General features: G+C 42.5%; 1 protein-coding gene across 2 annotated transcripts; it reads left to right on the forward strand.

Moving 5' to 3' along the window:
- The first annotated feature begins 363 nt into the window (after positions 1-363).
- On the forward strand, positions 364-21,787 carry LOC118359654 (TLD domain-containing protein 2-like). Of its 2 annotated transcripts, XM_035738240.2 has the most exons (6): positions 364-593; positions 3,220-3,441; positions 19,606-19,764; positions 19,876-19,971; positions 20,122-20,195; positions 20,845-21,787. In XM_035738240.2, the coding sequence occupies exons 1-6, from the start codon at positions 513-515 to the stop codon at positions 20,978-20,980; spliced, it is 768 nt and encodes a 255-aa protein (XP_035594133.1). In that variant the 5' UTR covers positions 364-512; the 3' UTR covers positions 20,981-21,787. The 2 variants fall into 2 exon arrangements, with proteins under 2 accessions (XP_035594133.1, XP_035594134.1); XM_035738241.2 differs by lacking the exon at positions 3,220-3,441.
- Positions 21,788-21,889: the final 102 nt, after the last annotated feature.

Below are 21,889 nucleotides of genomic sequence, written 5' to 3' on the forward strand. Positions count from 1 at the left end.
AGTATATTGGTTCCTGATTTCCCTGTGGCATAAGATACTACAAATCAGTCAGATCAAACTCTGAAGTAAAAGTGAAGTTCAGCAGCTCCTGATGATCATATTCGATTCATTCCTTCCCTCTAACATGCATGAACTGTAGTAGGCCTAGAAACTCACATGTGCGCACGCACACATACTTGCAATCAAACATATCAATGACATACAGGAACCTATCAATTGTGCTCAAACCATCATTCAAAACTCTGATGAGATGTCGCTTAGCAATATTCCACACCTTCTAACCACCCTCATCAGAGCAAAAGAGGGGGAGGGAATAGGTGTGTCCAGGTGAAGGTGTAATTACATTTAGCAGACATTCTTTTCCAGAGTGACTTACAGGAGGAGCAAGGGCACATTGACAGATATTTCACATATTTAGCTCTGGGATTTGAACCAGCAACCTTTCAGTTACTGGCCCAATGCTCTTAACCACTAGGCTAGGCTACCTACCTGATTAACTGAGAAGGGAATAAATGTTCATACAGGGAGACATTTTCATTGGAGAATCACTGAAGAATATGGATATACTCAAAGCCTTGCGTTACAACCTCTTGGTGAGTACAGTGTGTATGTGTAGGGTTGGAATAATCAGTTACCAATTGGTTATTAGTTAGATGGGGCTTTAACCCTGTCACTCAGGCTTAAAGTAAAGTGTACTTCATAAACATTAGACCTTAAACCAAAGTTTTGCAACGGAATGCAGTGGTCAATGATAATGTAACACATGAAAATCCTCTACTGTTCATGTAAGAACAAAGGACTTCCATGGTGTGTTCAGTGTTCTGTGAGAAACAGAAATAGAGGTGGTTGTGTGTTACTGCTTACAGTCATTGCTGTGTATATATAAACACGGCAGTTGCCCTACACAGTGATTGGTGTTTATTTATTTTTTTAAGATGTCCTTTGACATTGTCGACAATACAGGGTAAGTGCTAGTGTGTAGAAATATATTCCAATGACATATGATAATATATGCCAATAGCACTGTGTATCATTACCGGAATAAAAGAGCAGTGTGGATGGGAACATATTGTGGGAACATAATATTGTGTTCTGAATGGTTTGTCTCTAGTTACTCACTTTCCAGTATAGTTAATGATGTCAATTCATTATGGAGGGCTGGCAGATATGTCAATTCTATATTAATCAGAACATTTTCTGTGGAAAGAGATGCTATTAGCTGCCATTATTCCAGGGAAAAGAGGGGTGACAGATCAAGGTGATGATGAAGCTGTTATCAGTTCTATTAATGTCGCTATTATGTAAAAGTGATAATGGCTTTCATTTGTTATACAAGACACAGCTTCAATTCCACACTGCTGGGAAAAATATATATTATGCAACGATTACTTAATGGATTCATCTTTCCCAGAAGTTTCCTTTATAAAACAGTAAAATCTTTGTAGGATATAAAAGGGAAATGGAATAAATACATTATCAATCTGACAACTTGAAAAATCAAACAACACAATAATGTCACAATGTTGGATTGTTTTTGAGAACACTGTGCATTTGATCACTCCTTCCTATCAGTCCAGAAAGACTATTTCCTTTCTCACACGGCTCCCTGCAGAGAATGGCCTGAGAGTAGAGAAAGAGAGAGCGAAAAAACATTTTTTAAAGAATGACACAACTTGGCTGGCAAACGTTTGTTTCCCCACCTCCGTCTATCGGAGCGCCCAGCCAAGACGGCCATATTGTGTTTCTACACAAGCGCAGTCGCTGGCACTGTGATGAGCGAGTCTCTGCGCGGCTTAGTGCCACATAGGCAGCACGTCTGTGCTCCCCTATTCGCAGGTCACCGCATGCAGAAAGACAGCAGGGAGCTGTTTACTGTACAGTCGTGTGGCAACGATTTCATTGATTTATTATTTTTGGCTGGGACTGGGAGGCAAAGGAATAGTTAGAGAAGAGTTCAGTGCACTTAAACACTTGATACTGTATAGTTATTATGGATTATAACTTGCACACTAACCAAAGTTGTTCTGGTATTTGGAACAATACCAGGCACGTACTCTCATCCCTATGTCAAAATGTGTAGAATATCAGGACATTTGCTTTAAACGGCAAAATGAGCTTTCAGCCTCATGAAAAAATTGTAGAATAACTTATATTATTATTATAAAACTGCAAATCCTTCTCTCGGCCCCATGGCAAAATGTGTTGAAATGCAGGAAGTTAGCTATTTTCCCCAAAAATCTGTTTGGGGGGGGGGGGCCTGGAGGTAGGTGCCCCAGGACCCCAAATGCATAATTCCGGCCCTGTGCTTATGGTACACTTTCAAACATCAGAACATAGCTTTTGTCCACCAGAACTGAAGAAGACCATTACCCATAGAGCAAGCTATTGAGGAAAGAATGGACAATCATAAGCCAGTTAACTGACTGTAAGGCTTTGTGTTGGCTATAGATCCATAGGGAAACCATTGCACTGAAGTCCTGATGGATATAGACTGTGAAAGTACACACAGTCACAAACACACATACAAAGCTCAGCACTCTAAAGCTGTGATTGCGTACTGCAGCCTGCCAGATCAGCAGAAGGATGCAAAAAGCATCTCACTATGGGAACAGAGAAGGCTACCCTCGGGGTTGATGAATGTTCTTTAAGACTGTGAAGTAAAGAAGCACACAAACACACACACACATCCCTACAGACATATACAGAGTGCATGCGTGCACGGGTACACACACACACACAAACACAAATCCATTGCTGTCTCCCTACAACAGCCCTTTACAGAACAACAAAGGGTATTAGTGTTGGTTTTAAAACACCTTCGGTTATGGGTGTCGGACAGCCAAAGCCACCAAGCACTTTCCAGAGAGGGATAAAGGAATTGATCAAGAAAAGAGGGAGGAGAGGAGGGAAACATGTAGCACTGTGCACTCGGTGGAATGCTAGCAGGCTAATTGCTTGGAGACCAAAGTGAGGAGCAGCGATGGAGAAGAAGAGAGAAAGCAACGCAAAATCGATTGTTGGAACTTTGAGTGATGTCTGATGGAACTCTGAGCTGTCTTCCTACTCCTCTCACAAGGTGTGTGTGTGTGTGTGTGTGTGTGTGTGTGTGTGTGTGTGTGTGTGTGTGTGTGTGTGTGTGTGTGTGTGTGTGTGTGTGTGTGTGTGTGTGTGTGTGTGTGTGTGTGTGTGTGTGTGTGTGTGTGTGTGTGTGTCACACAGGTCAACCGTGTCAGACAGGCCTCACCCTCATTCCAGCGGATCAATAGTAGGGATGAAGAGAATCAGGAAAAAGATTTTGAGATTGTCGAAGTGGACAGTCTTCATACACAAAGACGGTGCCTTTCAGACAGGCAGGATTTAGACTTCCTCAGCTCGGAGGACCCAACGAAGCCTGAGCTCACAGACCAAAGCAACCTCCTTCACATTGGTCAGCTATGTCAGGTATGACTTCCAGCTCTCGTAGACAGTTATGTTTGCCTGCTTCCTAGTGGCCAAATTCAGAAGTTAACCAAATGCAAGTGACACATAACAAAATATGCTTGGTGATTATAACTTCGATGCTTGACTTGAGTACTTAGCTTGACATAAATATGGCTACAACATTGGTTTGGTCAACTGAGCAACTACATGTTAGCATATTAACACTACAAACAATGCCAAACAATATACTAATGATGAGTTCAAGACAACTGAGGACTGAAAAACCTAGGTCAAATTATAATGTCAGTGATCTTTAGGTTGGAAAGTCAAAGCTCTACAAATAGGTTTCTCGAGTTTCCGACTTGGAATTCCTACATAGATGACCGTTCAAAACTAATTCTTCCCAGTCATTGCTCGTTTTTATCGACTTTCCACCCACTGGGCAAAAACTGGTTGAATCAACATTTCCAAGTAATTTCAACCAAAACATGTAACGTGATAACTGCAAAACTGATTTGATTTGAAAAATCTTTTTTTACCCAAATGTTGACCTAAATCCAAAGACATGGTGCATTTTTTTGTTGATTTCACGTTGAATTCATCTTCCTCCGAACCAGATTAAGCGAGACGGTGGATGGTAATTGGAAGAGCGCGCTTGTTTGAAATGGAAAAGCGGTGTGGTAGCTTTTGATAAAGAAGGACATCAAGACAAAAGCAGCTGCTTTATAATTGGGATGCACTGTTGAGCGCTACATCCCGAGGGTACAGAGATTGTGACAGCCAGTTAAATGGCGTCCCTCGAGAAGGCAAGAACAAGATACATATCAGGAGAACTACAGTATTATCATAAGGAGACGTATACTTGGAATATGGAGAAGGAATGGAGGGAAAAAGAGAGGCAGAGGAGGTCTAAAAGAGAGAGGGAGGAAGAGGGTGAGCTTGAGTGCTAAGACTTGAGACTTACTTGTGACTTGTAAAACAATGACTTGGTCCCACCTCTGAGTGACTGCCAATGTGAACAAGGCTTTAGACTTTTTAATAAGAAATCCAGCCTGGGCCAAGGTTAGACAAGCTGACTCGTTAGCTGATTGTCAGCTATTTAGGCATTTGAGAAATAAATGCACTGCCTCAGTTAAACAGGCCAAATCAAACTACTTCCTCAGTGCTATGACAGACTGTTCGTGATCCCTCTAAATTCTGGAAAACCGTTAATTCACTGAAGAGGCTCTACTTCCCTGCCTAAAGCAAGTAGTTTTAGGCTCGTGCATTGTTACAAAAAAAGTTCAGATTTGTAATGTTTTTAATCAGCATTTTATCTCAGCTGGTTTCCTATTTGAAAGAAATGGTGGTCATGCTAGTCTTGGCCAGTCAGTTGACTGTTCTTTCCATGTACAGCCTCCAGTTGCCTCAATGGATGATCATTCAACCTCACGTGACTTGGAAAATGGTAGTCAGGGTTTTTCTTTTGGGCAACTCACAGAAACAAAAGTTCTTGCTGCCTTATTAGCTATTGGCACCAAAAGCTTTTGATACTGTCGTGTAGACCATGTTCTTCTGTTGAATAAGCTGTCCTCGATAGGGTTGGGTACTGATGCTTGTCAATGGTTTCATAATTATCTCAATGACACAACTCAGGCCTTCAAGGTAGCTGGGGTCAAATCTGAGTTCCTTGTATTACATAGAGGAGTGCCCCAAGGTTCGATACTCGGGCCACTACAGTTTACAATCTATATAAATAACATTGGGAATGCTGTAAAAAAAAATATATATAAATATATATACACACACATTAAAGTTTGGACACACCTACTCATTCAAGGGTTTTTCTTTATGTTGTTACTATTTTCTACATTATATAATAATAGTGAAGACATCAAAACTGTGAAATAACAAATATGGAATCATGTAGTAACCAAAAAAGTGTTAAACAAATCACAATATATTTTAGATTCTTCAAAGTAGCCACCCTTTGCCTTGATAACAGCTTTGCACATTCTTGGCATTCTCTCAACCAGCTTCACCTGAAAGGCTTTTACAACGGTCTTGAAGGAGTTCCAGCATAAGCTAAGCACTTGTTGGCTGCTTTTACTTCACTCTGAGGTCCAACTCATCCAAAACCATCTCAATTGGGTTGAGGTCGGTGATTGTAGAGGCCAGGTCATCTGATGCAGCGCTCCATCACTATACTTCTTGGTCAAATAGCCCTTACACAGCCTGGAGGTATGTTGGGTCATTGTCCTGTTGAAAAACAAATGATAGTCCCACTAAGCGCACACCAGATGGGATTGCGTATCGCTGCAGAATGCTGTGGTAGCCATGCTGGTTAAGTGTGCCTTGAATTCTAAATAAATTACAGACAGTGTCACCAGAAAAGCGCCTCGTCATCCATGCTTCACAGTGTGAACCACACATGCGGAGATCATCTGTTCACCTACTCTGCGTCTCACAAAGACACGGTGCTTAGAACCAAAAATTTCAAATTTGGACTCATCAGACCAAAGGACAGATTTCCACCGGTCTAAAGCTTCTTAGGGATAGGGTCTACAGTGCCTTGCGAAAGTATTCGGCCCCCTTGAACTTTGCGACCTTTTGCCACATTTCAGGCTTCTAACATAAAGATATAAAACTGTATTTTTTGTGAAGAATCAACAACAAGTGGGACACAATCATGAAGTGGAACGACATCTATTGGATATTTCAAACTTTTTTAACAAATCAAAAACTGAAAAATTGGGCGTGTAAAATTATTATTCAATCTGAGGTGCAGTTATCCTCTGCAGCATAGGTAACTCTGGGTCTTCCTTTCTTTTGGCAGTCCTCATGAGATCCCGTTTAATCATAGCGCTTGATGGTTTTTGCGACTGCACTTGAAGAAACTTTCAAAGTTCTTGAAATGTTACATATTGATTGACCTTCATGTCTTAAAGTAATGATGGACTGTCATTTCTCTGCTTATTTGAGCTGTTCTTGCCATAATATGGACTTGGTCTTTTACCAAATAGGGCTATCTTCTGTATACCACCCCTACCTTGTAAAAACACAACTGCCTGGCTCAAATGCATTAAGAAGGAAAGAAATTCCACAAATTCACTTTTAACAAGGCAGACCTGTTAATTGAAATGCTTTCCAGGTAACTACCTCATGAAGCTGTTTGAGAGAATGTCAAGAGTGTGCAAAGCTGTCATCAAGGCAAAGGGTGGCTACTTTGAAGAATCTCAAATATACAATACTTTTTTTTGGTTACAACATGACTCCATATGTGTTATTTCATAGTTTTGATGTCTTCACTATTATTCTACAATGTAAAAAATAGTAAAGGAGAGGGCAACATTTTCTTGTGTTTATCTACAAAGCACTCATGCAGAAACTTCCAATGTATCTATCATCATTCATTCAATTTAGACTTAGAAATGACCTAACTTGGTCTCAGGCTTGGATATCACTGGAGGTCACTTCGGTCTCCACAGAGTTAGAGGTAGCCTAGTGGCAGGTAGGCCTTGTGGTTAGAGGCTAGTGGTTAGAGCGTTTGGCCAGTAACCGAAAGGTTGCTGGATTGAATCCCCGAGCTGTCAAGGTAAAAATCTGTCATTCTGCCCCTGAACAGGCAGTTAACACATTGTTCCGCAGTAGGCCATCATTGTAAATAAGAATTTGTTCTTAACTGACTTGCCTAGTTAGATAAAAAAAAGCAGATTTGAGTTTTTTTGTGCCCTTTATGTGGAACAAATTCCAGAGCCCTCTGAAATTAGATGTTCTGGTCCCCCTTGGTCAGTTCAGAGTCATGATTGGAGACCTCTATGTTGATGTTTATTTTTCTTTGTTTTGTAATTTTGTATATTGTGTGTGTTTGATGTATTTATGCAGGGCTCATCTGTAAAAGAGATCCTAGTCTCAGTATGACATCCCTGTCAAAATAAAGCTTAAATAAAAAGTTGTATTATATGGAGGTTGGAACCAATGTTATTATTAATGACGCATTACCACCAAACTCTCATAAACCAGGGGAATTATTTATCAAAGGTGCATGCGCACAAAAAAGACTCTAAACCTTGAGTGCGCCAATGTTCCCGCAAAGGTTGGTATTTGTTCATTTTGAATTTGACAGTAAAGTGTGTATCTCCACGCAAATCTCAGACCATACGTAAGCACAACTTCTAGTGGTTGATCAACTGTATTGCAAGCAAATATTGTTATTTTGGGGGAAATTGTGGTGTTTAATGCACAGAAATTATAATCATGGTAGGGTAATAAACATTCAAACATAGGCCTAATGATAAAACAGATCCACTTGCCATTGGTGAGAAGATTGCATTGCAGGCGTATTGCCTAATATATTTATTTTACTTTTATTATATAGGCCTAAATCATAATCATATTTGCAGAAAATGTGTCTCCTTTTCTGACATGACTGGTTTGTTCCTGCTACACAACAAATACCATTTATCCATCGCTCTTTCAATAGCCAATCATGCTCAAAAGTAAATAGTCCTGTAGTCTATTTAAAATCTGTGCGTCAATCTAAGTAACATAAAAATAAATAAGAAATTTCCATTGGCTGCGTCTCGGCCTTCTACATCTGCAGTGGAAATTGGCTGCTTCTCGGCCTTCTACATCTGCAGTGGAAGGTGGCCGAGCTATGGGGTGTTTGTCAACCGAGGTAAAGACAGTTTGAAGTTGGATATTCCACACATTCAAACCTCAATAGCTTTCAAACCACTTGAGCCACAGACTCCAAATAAGTGTCATGATGTTGGAAAAATTGAGCACAACATTGCATTTCACGTTTCGGACATTAATTCGCTTTCCAAAGCTAATAAACATGTGGAAATTTGAGCAGCATTTTGTATTCCTAGTTTAATTAGTTAGGGAGTGTAAACAAAGTACAAACTTTTTTTTTTCACCCTTTGGGTTGTCCATTTTCATCTCACATGTTTTTACATACATTTTTCCAAATTAAATGTTTCAATAGCTCCTTGATCATGTGACCTACTGGACTCAAACAAACTTCAGAATGTCCACGGACTAGCCTTATATATTACACACTCTTGTTTGAGTACTGTAAAATCACGCAGTGTAACATACATTTTCATAGTTTTACATTTCGATAGCTCCTTGGTCATGTCAATTACACACCTAAGAAGTGTGCAGTGGATATACAACCATATTGCATAACCTCTAGTCATATATCTTCTATATTGTTGTACATTAATAAACATTAATCAAACAATTAGGGGGTTCAGTCCAGTGTTGTGTTTACTCTTTTCTTTAATATATATCTATAATAATTGATAGTTCTAAGTACTTATTTTCCCAGTTTTTTTATTTTGCCACAGTATTTAACAGCGGTATACATAGGAGGCAGATAATATCTCCTTTCATCGTTAATATCAACCATAAAGGAAAAGGGCAAAGTACGAGAGTCATGTTATTAATTGTCCAAAGCAGGGATGGAGAGTGAGCTAGTAAGGTAGGCTGCAGTGGGTTTGCTGGTCAATACATATACTGAACAATGAACCACGGTAATGGTTGCCAGAAAATCAATTAATAAAAATGGAATATTGACAAATTAAACAGATATTGTAGACCTTTAATCTTTTCCAACATGTCAACAGACACTTCACTTCAAATAAGTACAAAACATTTCACAGTGTTAACTTTCTCTTTATCCCTGGTTGATGTACATTTCAGAGCCTCTTCAGTGTGGATGGGGTATAGCATACATTTTCAACAACACAGACAACACTTCCAGTTTGCGTTCTTCACTCTGTTGAACTCTTTTGTCTTCATTCCTAGGCACAGCACATGGAACCACCGTTGGCATGCAAAACATTCAATATAAAACAAAACAAAGCATAACACGTTATAAGTAATATCTAATATCAATGCAGTATGACGAATTAGCCATCCATTGTGTTATATCATAACTTGTCTTATATGCTGTCACTGTTGGCAAAAGTTTATAAACATGTTAAATAAAGTTACTAGGGCCTCCCGAGTGGCGCAGTGATCTAGGGCACTGCATTGCAGTTGCTAGCTGTGCCACCAGAGACTCTGGGTTTGCGCCCAGGCTCTGTCACAGCCGGCCGCAACCGGGAGGTCCGTGGGGCGACGCACAATTGGCATAGCGTCGTCCGGTTTAGGGAGGGTTTGGCCGGTAGGGATATCCTTGTCTCATCGCGCACCAGCGACTCCTGTGGCTGGCCGGGTGCAGTGCACGCTAACCAGGTCGCCAGGTGCACAGTGTTTCCTCCGACACATTTCCTTTATGCCCCATTCTACACACAGCCTAAATTATAGGCCCTGAACCACTTACAGGACAATAATAAAAGTAGCATATAGGATCAAACCCTATCCCAGAGAGAATAAATGTAGAGCATTTGTAGACTTTAAGAAAAAAAAATATTAAGTGACAGTTTCATCAGTACGTGCTTAAAGAAAGTCATATCACAAAGACCACAGATGACAGTGCCCACCAAGTCTATGACAATAAAGAATGAATTGTAAGCACCAAAGTGTGTTAAAGTGTGTTTGTCAAAATAACATCTGGAAATGTCAGTTGTTGAACATAATGCTTCTATTTGCAATAGCAATTTATGATATATGCAGTTGAGGAATATTCCATGTACCAACACTACATGTAGGATGGACATAAGACATTCCCACATACAGTAAACACATAGAGGCATTTTTCAGCTGTGATTTTACCACAGCACAGAACGTAATACACCCTTACAACAATCTACTTTTTGATCTTCTTGACTTCTTATCTGGTAAAGTGCTACTTTGTGTCAAGAAAAGAGCCCCACTTAGGTGTCAGTGTACTCCAGTAAAAAAGGTCTGGTTTGGATTAAAAACAATTTCCCTGTGTCCCCATTCATATGGGCATGAGAGACTAGTCAGTGGTAGAATTGAGTTGGCACTTTATTGGCCCAAACACCCACAGACCCATAGGGTTGAGGTTACTCATGTACAGTAATTAGTATTTTAATTTTGTGACACAGTGCCACATTGTGTCTTCTAACTGTCCAAGAATAGGATTCAAAGTGTTAGGAAATATTTGTTTCCACAAATACAAAGGAGGATGTCTGTCCTCATACCTCTGGCACTTTAGTCAGACTGTGTAAAAACTTTATGATGGGGTCAGCAACGGAGTACCCAGTGACTAAGCACCACAGAGACCAATCGGGAGAGAATGCATACAGGTCAAGGGATGTGTCTGTGCCTTTTGGATGACTCTCTCTTTGCAGAGAACCCCTGTGGTTCAAGTCAAGAGCTACCCTTCCCTTTTCAGTCTGCTCTGCGCATGTCTGAAAGTGACAGAGTCAGCAGCCAAGAGTATTTCACAGTATGTCATAAGAAATTATTACACTTAGGAATGTATGTAAAATTCTAACATGTATTTGATCCAGTACAATGGAATAACTATAATCCACGAAACATTCTGAACCTTGTTTGAAGTCAGTAGGTCACATGACCAAGGAGCTATTGAAATTAGAAAGTTTACCAATTGAATGTAAAAACGTGTGAGATGAAAATGGACAAACTAAAGGGTGTGCAATATAGGAGGGTAGTGGACATTCTGAACCTTGAGGTCGGTAGGTCACATGACCAAGGAGCTATTGAAATTATAAAGATTGAAAAATATTGAATATTCATGTAAAATTGCATGATGAAAATGGACAAACTAAAGGGTGTGCACTGTGTAGGGCCACTGAATGTACATTCTGAACCTTGTTTGAAGTCAGTCGGTCATATGACCAAAGAGCTATTGAAATAAAAAAATGCAAATAAATCATTTCAAAATAGTGCGAGATGTAAATCGAAAAAACAAAAATGTGTGCAATGTGTGTCTATGCTATCGGGTTAGCTACAATAAGTCTTGGAAGTTTTAGGAGTAATGGTTTAAGCGCTATTGAAATGTTAAAAATTTGATTTGTCACTATGTTGACGGTCCCTAACTGCTGTTTGTGGACTTAAAGAAAACTTCAGGCGACTATCCGTCGACTATCCAACATGAAACTCTCTTTATCTCGGTTGTTTGTCAGACCATGAGACATCCCAGAAATCAGTCTTCTCACAAAAATGTCTGTAGTGTCCGAACAGTTTGACCTACAAACTATTATGACCCCATGATGGTGTTTTCCATTTTGCCCAACGACCCCCACAATTGTCATGGGACTCATCTGAAGGTAATCCATACAAACTAATGGAAGTAAGAAGATAGTTTTGTGCCCCCTCTCAATGGCTTAGACTTTTAGAGAGTAAATTATTTAACATCATGTGTAGGCTACAGTGTTGTTGTGAAATAGTAGCGCTACATGGCCTATTTAATCTCATAGCCTATTATACCAAGGCAGGAGATAGAAACAGTCATGTGTTTGGGTCATGTTGCATGTGACAGATTTTTCCAATAATTTGTTTACCCGCACACAAATCCTAAAATCTCCACCAAACCATAATTTTGTGAAAAATGTAAACAAGGTTGATAAAGAGGCCCTGACACCCAGGGACAGGGCACCACACACCAGCGAGGTGAGCAACGATTGGCTGACTGGCTTGTCAATAAATACCCTGATGCAGCCTTTTTTTGCATAGAATGGTCAGGTTATATACCATTAAATCAATAGCGTGTGATTGCAGCCCACAATTCGAGGCCTTCCTGCATGTGGGCATTCTGAGCATCCCATTGGTTTCTGCACTAATAGAAGTTCAGGAATGCCCACATGCAGGTGTAGCAATATTGATGTTACACAGGAAACAGAAACCACTTGTTCACTTACCTACTTCATGTACTGTAGCTGGTTGACAACATGCTCAGTAAAGTTTGCCCAACTATACTGAACAAAAATGCAACAATTTCTAAGATTTTACTGAGTTACAGTTCATATAAGAAAATAAGTCAATTTAAAAATTCCTTAGGCCCTAATCTATGGATTTCACATAACTGGTCACAGATACCTTGTCACAGTATCTTGTCACAGTATCTCTGTGCATTCAAATTGCCATTGATAAAATGCCATTGTTTTTTATTTAAAAAATGTATTTATTTATTTTATTTCACCTTTATTTAACCAGGTAGGCTAGTTGAGAACAAGTTCTCATTTGCAACTGCGACCTGGCCAAGATAAAGCATAGCAGTGTGAACAGACAACACAGAGTTACACATGGAGTAAACAATTAACAAGTCAATAACACAGTAGAAAAAAAAGAAAAGAAAAAAGGGGAGTCTATATACAATGTGTGCAAAAGGCATGAGGAGGTAGGCGAATAATTACAATATTGCAGATTAACACTGGAGTGATAAATGATCAGATGATCATGTACAGGTAGAGATATTGGTGTGCAAAAGAGCAGAAAAGTAAATAAATAAAAACTGTGGGGATGAGGTAGGTGAAAATGGGTGGGCTATTTACCAATAGATTATGTACAGCTGCAGCGATCGGTTAGCTGCTCAGATAGCTGATGTTTGAAGTTCGTGAGGGAGATAAAAGTCTCCAACTTCAGCGATTTTTGCAATTCGTTCCAGTCACAGGCAGCAGAGTACTGGAACGAAAGGCGGCCGAATGAGGTGTTGGCTTTAGGGATGATCAGTGAGATACACCTGCTGGAGCGCGTGCTACGGATGGGTGTTGCCATCATGACCAGTGAACTGAGATAAGGCGGAGCTTTACCTAGCATGGTCTTGAAGATGACCTGGAGCCAGTGGGTCTGGCGACGAATATGTAGCGAGGGCCAGCCGACTAGAGCATACAAGTCGCAGTGGTGGGTAGTATAAGGTGCTTTAGTGACAAAACGGATGGCACTGTGATAAACTGCATCCAATTTGCTGAGTAGAGTGTTGGAAGCAATTTTGTAGATGACATCGCCGATGTCGAGGATCGGTAGGATAGTCAGTTTTACTAGGGTAAGCTTGGCAGCGTGAGTGAAGGAGGCTTTGTTGCGGAATAGAAAGCCGACTCTTGATTTGATTTTCGATTGGAGATGTTTGATATGAGTCTGGAAGGAGAGTTTGCAGTCTAGCCAGACACCTAGGTACTTATAGGTGTCCACATATTCAAGGTCGGAACCATCCAGTGTGGTGATGCTAGTCGGGCATGCGGGTGCAGGCAGCGATCGGTTGAAAAGCATGCATTTGGTGTTACTAGCGTTTAAGAGCAGTTGGAGGCCATGGAAGGAATGTTGTATGGCATTGAAGCTCGTTTGGAGGTTAGATAGCACAGTGTCCAATGACGGGCCGAAAGTATATAGAATGGTGTCGTCTGCTTAGAGGTGGATCAGGGAATCGCCCGCAGCAAGAGCAACATCATTGATATATACAGAGAAAAGAGTCGGCCCGAGAATTGAACCCTGTGGCACCCCCATAGAGACTGCCAGAGGACCGGACAGCATGCCCTCCGATTTGACACACTGAACTCTGTCTGCAAAGTAATTGGTGAACCAGGCAAGGCAGTCATCCGAAAAACCGAGGCTACTGAGTCTGCCGATAAGAATATGGTGATTGACAGAGTCGAAAGCCTTGGCAAGGTCGATGAAGACGGCTGCACAATACTGTCTTTTATCGATGGCGGTTATGATATCGTTTAGTACCTTGAGTGTGGCTGAGGTGCACCCGTGGCCGGCTCGGAAACCAGATTGCATAGCGGAGAAGGTACGGTGGGATTCGAGATGGTCAGTGACCTGTTTGTTGACTTGGCTTTCGAAGACCTTAGATAGGCAGGACAGAATGGATATAGGTCTGTAACAGTTTGGGTCCAGGGTGTCTCCCCCTTTGAAGAGGGGGATGACTGCGGCAGCTTTCCAATCCTTGGGGAACTCAGACGATATGAAAGAGAGGTTGTCCGTAGCTTATGCCTGCCCATAACATAACGCCATTACCACCATGGGTCATTCTGTTGATAACAGGTACTGCTCACCCACACCACGCCATACAAGTGAGGCTGGTTGGATGTACTGCCAAATTCTCTAAAGCGATGTTGGAGATGGCTTATGGTAGAGAAATGAACATTAAATTATCTGACAACTGCTCTGGTGGACATTCCAGTAGTCAGCATGCCAATTGCATCTCCCTCAATTTGAGACATCTGTGGCATTGTGTGTTGTGACAAAACTGTGCATTTTAGTGGCCTTTTATGAGTGGCGGCAGGGAAGCATAGTGGTTAGAGTGTTGGACTAGTAACCGAAAGGCTGCAAGTTCAAATCCCCGAGCTGACAAGGTACAAATCTGTCGTTCTGCCCCTGAACAGGCAGTTAACCCACTGTTCCTAGGCTGTCATTGAAAATAAAAATGTGTTCTTAACTGACTTGCCTAGTTAAATAAAGGTTCACAAATAATAATAATAAAATCCCCAGCACAAGGTGTGCCTGTGTAATAATCATGCTGTTTAATCAGCTACTTGATATGCCCCACCTGTCAGGTGGATGGATTATATTGGCAAAGGAGAAATGCTCACTAACAGGGATGTAGGCAAATTTGTGCACAAAATTAGAGATAAACAAGCTTTTTGTGCGTTCTGGGATCTATAATTTCAACTCTTGCAATTGGCATGGTTCTTTTAACGCAACGTAACGTAATCAACACTGCGAGCTAGCCAGCTAGCCCCCGAATAGCAGCACTGTAGAAACTATTACACTCAACGGAACGACTTGATTAGTGTAGTGTCAACAACGCAGCCACTGCCAGCTAGCCTACAAAGTCAACAACGCAGCCACTGCCAGCTAGCCTACTTCAGCAGTACTGTATCATTTTAATCATTTTAGTCAATAAGATTCTTGCTACGTAAGCTTAACTTTCTGAACATTCGAGACGTGTAGTCCACTTGTCATTCCAATCTCCTTGCATTAGCGTAGCCTCTTCTGTAGCCTGTCAACTATGTGTCTGTCTATCCCTGTTCTCTCCTCTCTGCACAGACCATACAAACGCTCCACACCGCGTGGCCGCGGCCACCTAATCTGGTGGTCCCAGCGCGCACGACCCACGTGGAGTTCCAGGTCTCCGGTAGCCTCTGGAACTGCCGTTCTGCGGCCAACAAGGCAGAGTTCATCTCAGCCTATGCCTCCCTCCAGTCCCTCGACTTCTTGGCACTGACGGAAACATGGATCACAACAGATAACACTGCTACTCCTACTGCTCTCTCTTTGTCCGCCCACGTGTTCTCGCACACCCCGAGAGCTTCTGGTCAGCGGGGTGGTGGCACCGGGATCCTCATCTCTCCCAAGTGGTCATTCTCTCTTTCTCCCCTTACCCATCTGTCTATCGCCTCCTTTAAATTCCATGCTGTCACAGTTACCAGCCCTTTCAAGCTTAACATCCTTATCATTTATCGCCCTCCAGGTTCCCTCGGAGAGTTCATCAATGAGCTTGATGCCTTGATAAGCTCCTTTCCTGAGGACGGCTCACCTCTCACAGTTCTGGGCGACTTTAACCTCCCCACGTCTACCTTTGACTCATTCCTCTCTGCCTCCTTCTTTCCACTCCTCTCCTCTTTTGACCTCACCCTCTCACCTTCCCCCTACTCACAAGGCAGGCAATACGCTCGACCTCATCTTTACTAGATGCTGTTCTTCCACTAACCTCATTGCAACTCCCCTCCAAGTCTCCGACCACTACCTTGTATCCTTTTCCCTCTCGCTCTCATCCAACACTTCCCACACTGCCCCTACTCGGATGGTATCGCTCCGTCCCAACCTTCGCTCTCTCTCCCCGCTACTCTCTCCTCTTCCATCCTATCATCTCTTCCCTCTGCTCAAACCTTCTCCAACCTATCTCCTGATTCTGCCTCCTCAACCCTCCTCTCCTCCCTTTCTGCATCCTTTGACTCTCTATGTCCCCTATCCTCCAGGCCGGCTCGGTCCTCCCCTCCCGCTCCGTGGCTCGACGACTCATTGCGAGCTCACAGAACAGGGCTCCGGGCAGCCGAGCGGAAATGGAGGAAAACTCGCCTCCCTGCGGACCTGGCATCCTTTCACTCCCTCCTCTCTACATTTTCCTCCTCTGTCTCTGCTGCTAAAGCCACTTTCTACCACTCTAAATTCCAAGCATCTGCCTCTAACCCTAGGAAGCTCTTTGCCACCTTCCCCTCCCTCCTGAATCCCCCCTCCTCCCTCTCTGCAGATGACTTCGTCAACCATTTTGAAAAGAAGGTCGACGACATCCGATCCTCGTTTGCTATGTCAAACGACACCGCTGGTTCTGCTCACACTGCCCTACCCTGTGCTCTGACCTCTTTCTCCCCTCTCTCTCCAGATGAAATCTCGTTTCTTGTGACGGCCGGCCGCCCAACAACCTGCCCGCTTGACCCTATCCCCTCCTCTCTTCTCCAGACCATTTCCGGAGACCTTCTCCCTTACCTCACCTCGCTCATCAACTCATCCCTGACCGCTGGCTACGTCCCTTCCGTCTTCAAGAGAGCGAGAGTTGCACCCCTTCTGAAAAAACCTACACTCGATCCCTCCGATGTCAACAACTACAGACCAGTATCCCTTCTTTCTTTTCTCTCCAAAACTCTTGAACGTGCCGTCCTTGGCCAGCTCTCCCGCTATCTCTCTCAGAATGACCTTCTTGATCCAAATCAGTCAGGTTTCAAGACTAGTCATTCAACTGAGACTGCTCTTCTCTGTATCACGGAGGCGCTCCGCACTGCTAAAGCTAACTCTCTCTCCTCTGCTCTCATCCTTCTAGACCTATCGGCTGCCTTCGATACTGTGAACCATCAGATCCTCCTCTCCACCCTCTCAGAGTTGGGCATCTCCGGCGCGGCCCACGCTTGGATTGCGTCCTACCTGACAGGTCGCTCCTACCAGGTGGCGTGGCGAGAATCTGTCTCCTCACCACGCGCTCTCACCACTGGTGTCCCCCAGGGCTCTGTTCTAGGCCCTCTCCTATTCTCGCTATACACCAAGTCACTTGGCTCTGTCATAACCTCACATGGTCTCTCCTATCATTGCTATGCAGACGACACACAATTAATCTTCTCCTTTCCCCTTCTGATGACCAGGTGGCGAATCGCATCTCTGCATGTCTGGCAGACATATCAGTGTGGATGATGGATCACCACCTCAAGCTGAACCTCGGCAAGACGGAGCTGCTCTTCCTCCCGGGGAAGGACTGCCCGTTCCATGATCTCGCCATCACGGTTGACAACTCCATTGTGTCCTCCTCCCAGAGCGCTAAGAACCTTGGCGTGATCCTGGACAACACCCTGTCATTCTCAACTAACATCAAGGCGGTGGCCCGTTCCTGTAGGTTCATGCTCTACAACATCCACAGAGTACGACCCTGCCTCACACAGGGAGCGGCGCGGGTCCTAATCCAGGCACTTGTCATCTCCCGTCTGGATTACTGCAACTCGCTGTTGGCTGGGCTCCCTGCCTGTGCCATTAAACCCCTACAACTCATCCAGAACGCCGCAGCCCGTCTGGTGTTCAACCTTCCCAAGTTCTCTCACGTCACCCCGCTCCTCCACTCTCTCCACTGGCTTCCAGTTGAAGCTCGCATCCGCTACAAGACCATGGTGCTTGCCTACGGAGCTGTGAGGGGAACGGCACCTCAGTACCTCCAGGCTCTGATCAGGCCCTACACCCAAACAAGGGCACTGCGTTCATCCACCTCTGGCCTGCTCGCCTCCCTACCACTGAGGAAGTACAGTTCCCGCTCAGCCCAGTCAAAACTGTTCGCTGCTCTGGCCCCCCAATGGTGGAACAAACTCCCTCACGATGCCAGGACAGCGGAGTCAATCACCACCTTCCGGAGACACCTGAAACCCCACCTCTTTAAGGAATACCTAGGATTATACCTAGGATAGGATAAAGTAATCCTTCTCACCCCCCTTACCAATTTGTAAGTCGCTCTGGATAAGAGCGTCTGCTAAATGACTTAAATGTAATGTAAATGTAAATGTAACTCTTGAAACATGGGACCGACACTTTACATGTTGTGTGTATATTTTTGTTTTAATCATCTTAGGGGGGCTGCGAATTTTCTCAGCTTTTTGTTAAAAATCGCGCAACATTTCAGCGCCGTGCTATTCATGCCAGGAATATAGTATATGCATATGATTAGTATGTGTGGATAGAAAACACTCAGACGTTTCTAAAACTGGTTAAATCACGGCTGTGACTATAACAGAACGTGCGTTTCATCGAAAAGTGCAGGAAAATCTGATCACTGAAAATGGGAAAATATATCCATGCGCAACTTCAACCAATTGTTAAAAGTGACCCACATTAAATGGGGCCGAGGTTGCAATACCTACAGCTTCCACACGATGTCAACAGTCTTGTCATTTGTCTCGGATTTGTTTCTTGGTCAAACCGAAACAAGGGAGCCGATTTCTTCCGGTCTCCGACAGGATGTTTTGGTTGAGAAATATCCGGACATGATTTCAAAACGTGGAGCTAAAGAATAAACATCGCCCCGTGATCATTTTGATAGATTATTAACGTTTACTAATACCTAAAGTTGCATTACAAAAGTATTTTGAAGTGTTTTGTGAAAGTTTATCGTCAACTTTTTCAATTTTTAAAAATGACGTTGCGTTATCAAACTCAGTTTTTTCCTTGATTACACATTCTTCATAGATCGATATCTAGGCTATATATGGACCGATTTAATCGAAAAAAAGACCCAAATAAATGTTTATGGGACATCTAGGAGTGCCAAGAAAGAAGCTCGTCAAAGGTAATGAAAGTTTTATATTTTATTTCTGCGTTTTGGGTAGCGCCGGCTAACGCAAAATCTGTCGTGTTAGGTGACCTTGCAGTATTTTGGGGGTACATGCTATCAGATAATAGCTTCTCATGCTTTCGCCGAAAAGCATTTTACAAATCTGACTTGGTGGATAGATTCACAACGAGTATAGCTTTAATTCACTACCTTGAATGTGTATTTTAATGAAAGTTTAATGAAAGTTTGAGTTTTATCAAAAACTATAGGTGGCGCTCTGAAATTCCGCTGAGTGATGTTCCTGCATGGGAACTGTATTCTGCGACATCCTTAAGAAGTTTTTAATGTATATATCTGTCATGATTAGAAAACAAACATATTGAAACAGCAGGACGCCCCGAAATGCAGGCTGCATTTGCACCATTCTCTGTTAAATCAATGCATCACATGTATAGTGGTAAATTATTGCTGTGCTAAATATGCTCCCTATACAATGTCACAGTGTAATTCCCTGTGGTTTCCAGCTAAATGAGCATCTTCCTGCCCGGCTAGAGCAGTGCCCCTGGTCTCTGGTTTACAGCACCCAGAGACACGGCACCAGCCTGAGCACTCTGTACAAGAGCATGGGGGGCATGGACTGCAGCACCAGTACCCTCACTGTCATCAGAGACAACTGTGGACAGGTGAGGAGAAGCTGAGGCCTTTTACTTGCCTAAACCAAGTTTTCCCACCTATGCCATGAGGCTGTCTGGGATTTGTATCCCTTGCTTTGTAACTCTATTTCTTTGTCCTAGGTGTTTGGTGCATTTTGTCCTACTACTCTTCGAATCAGTCTTTCATACTATGGAACAGGACACACATTCCTCTTCTCCTTCTCTCCACAACTCCAGGTGAGATATCCCCATGTCGAGTCTCAGTATCACTGGTTTAGGGCTGGATTCAATCTAACCTAAATTACCAACACGGTATTACTGCATAATGAGTGTTGCTGTTTCCAAACAACAACTGACAACAAGCTATGATCATTGTTTATTTTACAGGTTTATGAATGGAAGTTTAGTAACTCCTTCTTTGTGAAGGGAAGTCCAGACTACCTGGCATTTGGTGGAGGAGGGTAAGTGAAAATAGTTCCGCTATCATTAATAAACTATAACTACTAACTGCAAAAACTGGTTGAATCACCATTGTTTCCACGTCATTTCAACAACAAAAAATCTATGTTATGACGTTGAATTAACGTGGAAAACCGATTTGATTTGAATTTGAAAAATCATTGACTAAAGGACATTGTCTTTGTAACCTAAATCCAATGACATGGTGAATTTTTCTGTTGTTGATGATTTCACGTTGAAGTCTCATTAGTTGGCAACTCATGTAAATCAAAACTGGACTTTGAAATGACGTCTGTGCCCAGTGGGTAGGGCCCTGTGTTTTGCTTAATCATGTCACATGACCTGGATTTTAACCTTTAAATGAAAGCTTTTTCATAAAACTGTCCTCTTTTATTTTTATGTCAGATGGTCCAGTACCATCCTCAGACAATTGCTTTCATTTTAGGTCTAATTCTGATTTCTGGAATAGGTGTAAAATAAATGTTAAAATCCTGATCATGTGACATAATTAACCAAAACCCAGGGCCCTAACTATAATTCAACAAAATATGGAAGTAACTAGTGGTCTAAAGGAGTGCTTGAAAGTTGAGGAATTATGCTCTCTTTTGTTTCTCTCCTCCTCCCCCTTCTCCTGCTCTATCATGCTCTCAGGGGTCTCTTTGGCCTGTGGTTAGACGATGGCCTGATCCGTGGGCAGAGCCAGAGGTGTGACACATTTGACAATGACGTGTTGTCCTCCTCTGACGACTTCCTAATCAACGACCTGGAGGTTTGGGCCATCTCCTGAGACAAGGGACTGCATGCTGCTGCTTACTTAAATGTTATACAACGATTGTGACAGTGGATGGAATTGAAAAAGATTGTACCTCTCATCTGAGGATCCAAAGCGTGGCTCCCTGTGCAAGGTGATTCAACTCCATCACCTCAATATTTTCCATTACAAACAGATAAGGCCCCTAACTCGCCAGCTTTAGAAGCATTGGGAAAACAGAAATAGAGTACTACTGGCCTCTGGTGTTCAATGATTTAGACCGTGTTTAATAATCACTCCTTTCTGTTGGCCTTATTTTCTGCTTGGTATGTCTGTATCATTCTGTGGAGATTTGGATTACTTCAGAAATATTCTGCTGGGAGTTAAACAATTAAAGGACAGTCAGATTAGCACAGTTGACTGGTCAATCTCAATCAATAACACATGAGGGAAGTTGTCTTTATTGGCAAAGTGCCCAGTGACCGTTGATTTACAACTCTAGAGGGCGCCCTTGTCACAGAGCTCCTTTCTGTCTCGCTCTCGTTCTATACATTACCTTCAGACAGTATTTACACCCTTTGACTTTTTCCACATGTGTTGTGTTACAGCCTGAATTTAAAATTGATTTTTAAAAAATGTAAAACAATGTCACCGGCCTACATATATTACCGCATAATGTCAAAGTGCAATTATGCTTTTTGATTTCTTTTGAAAAATTACTTACAAATGTAAAGCTGAAATGTCTTGAGTCAATAAGTATTCAAGCCTTTTATGGCAAGCCAAAAATAAGTTCAAGAGTAGAAATGTGCTTAATAAGTCACATAATAAATTGCATGGAGTCTTTCTGTGTGCAATAATTGTGTTTAACATTTTTGAATGACATCCTCATCTCTGTACCCCACCTATACAATTATCTGTAAGGTCCCTCAATCGAGCAGTGAATTT

Source organism: Oncorhynchus keta, chromosome 27, assembly GCF_023373465.1.
Source record: "Oncorhynchus keta strain PuntledgeMale-10-30-2019 chromosome 27, Oket_V2, whole genome shotgun sequence".
NCBI lineage: Eukaryota > Metazoa > Chordata > Actinopteri > Salmoniformes > Salmonidae > Oncorhynchus > Oncorhynchus keta.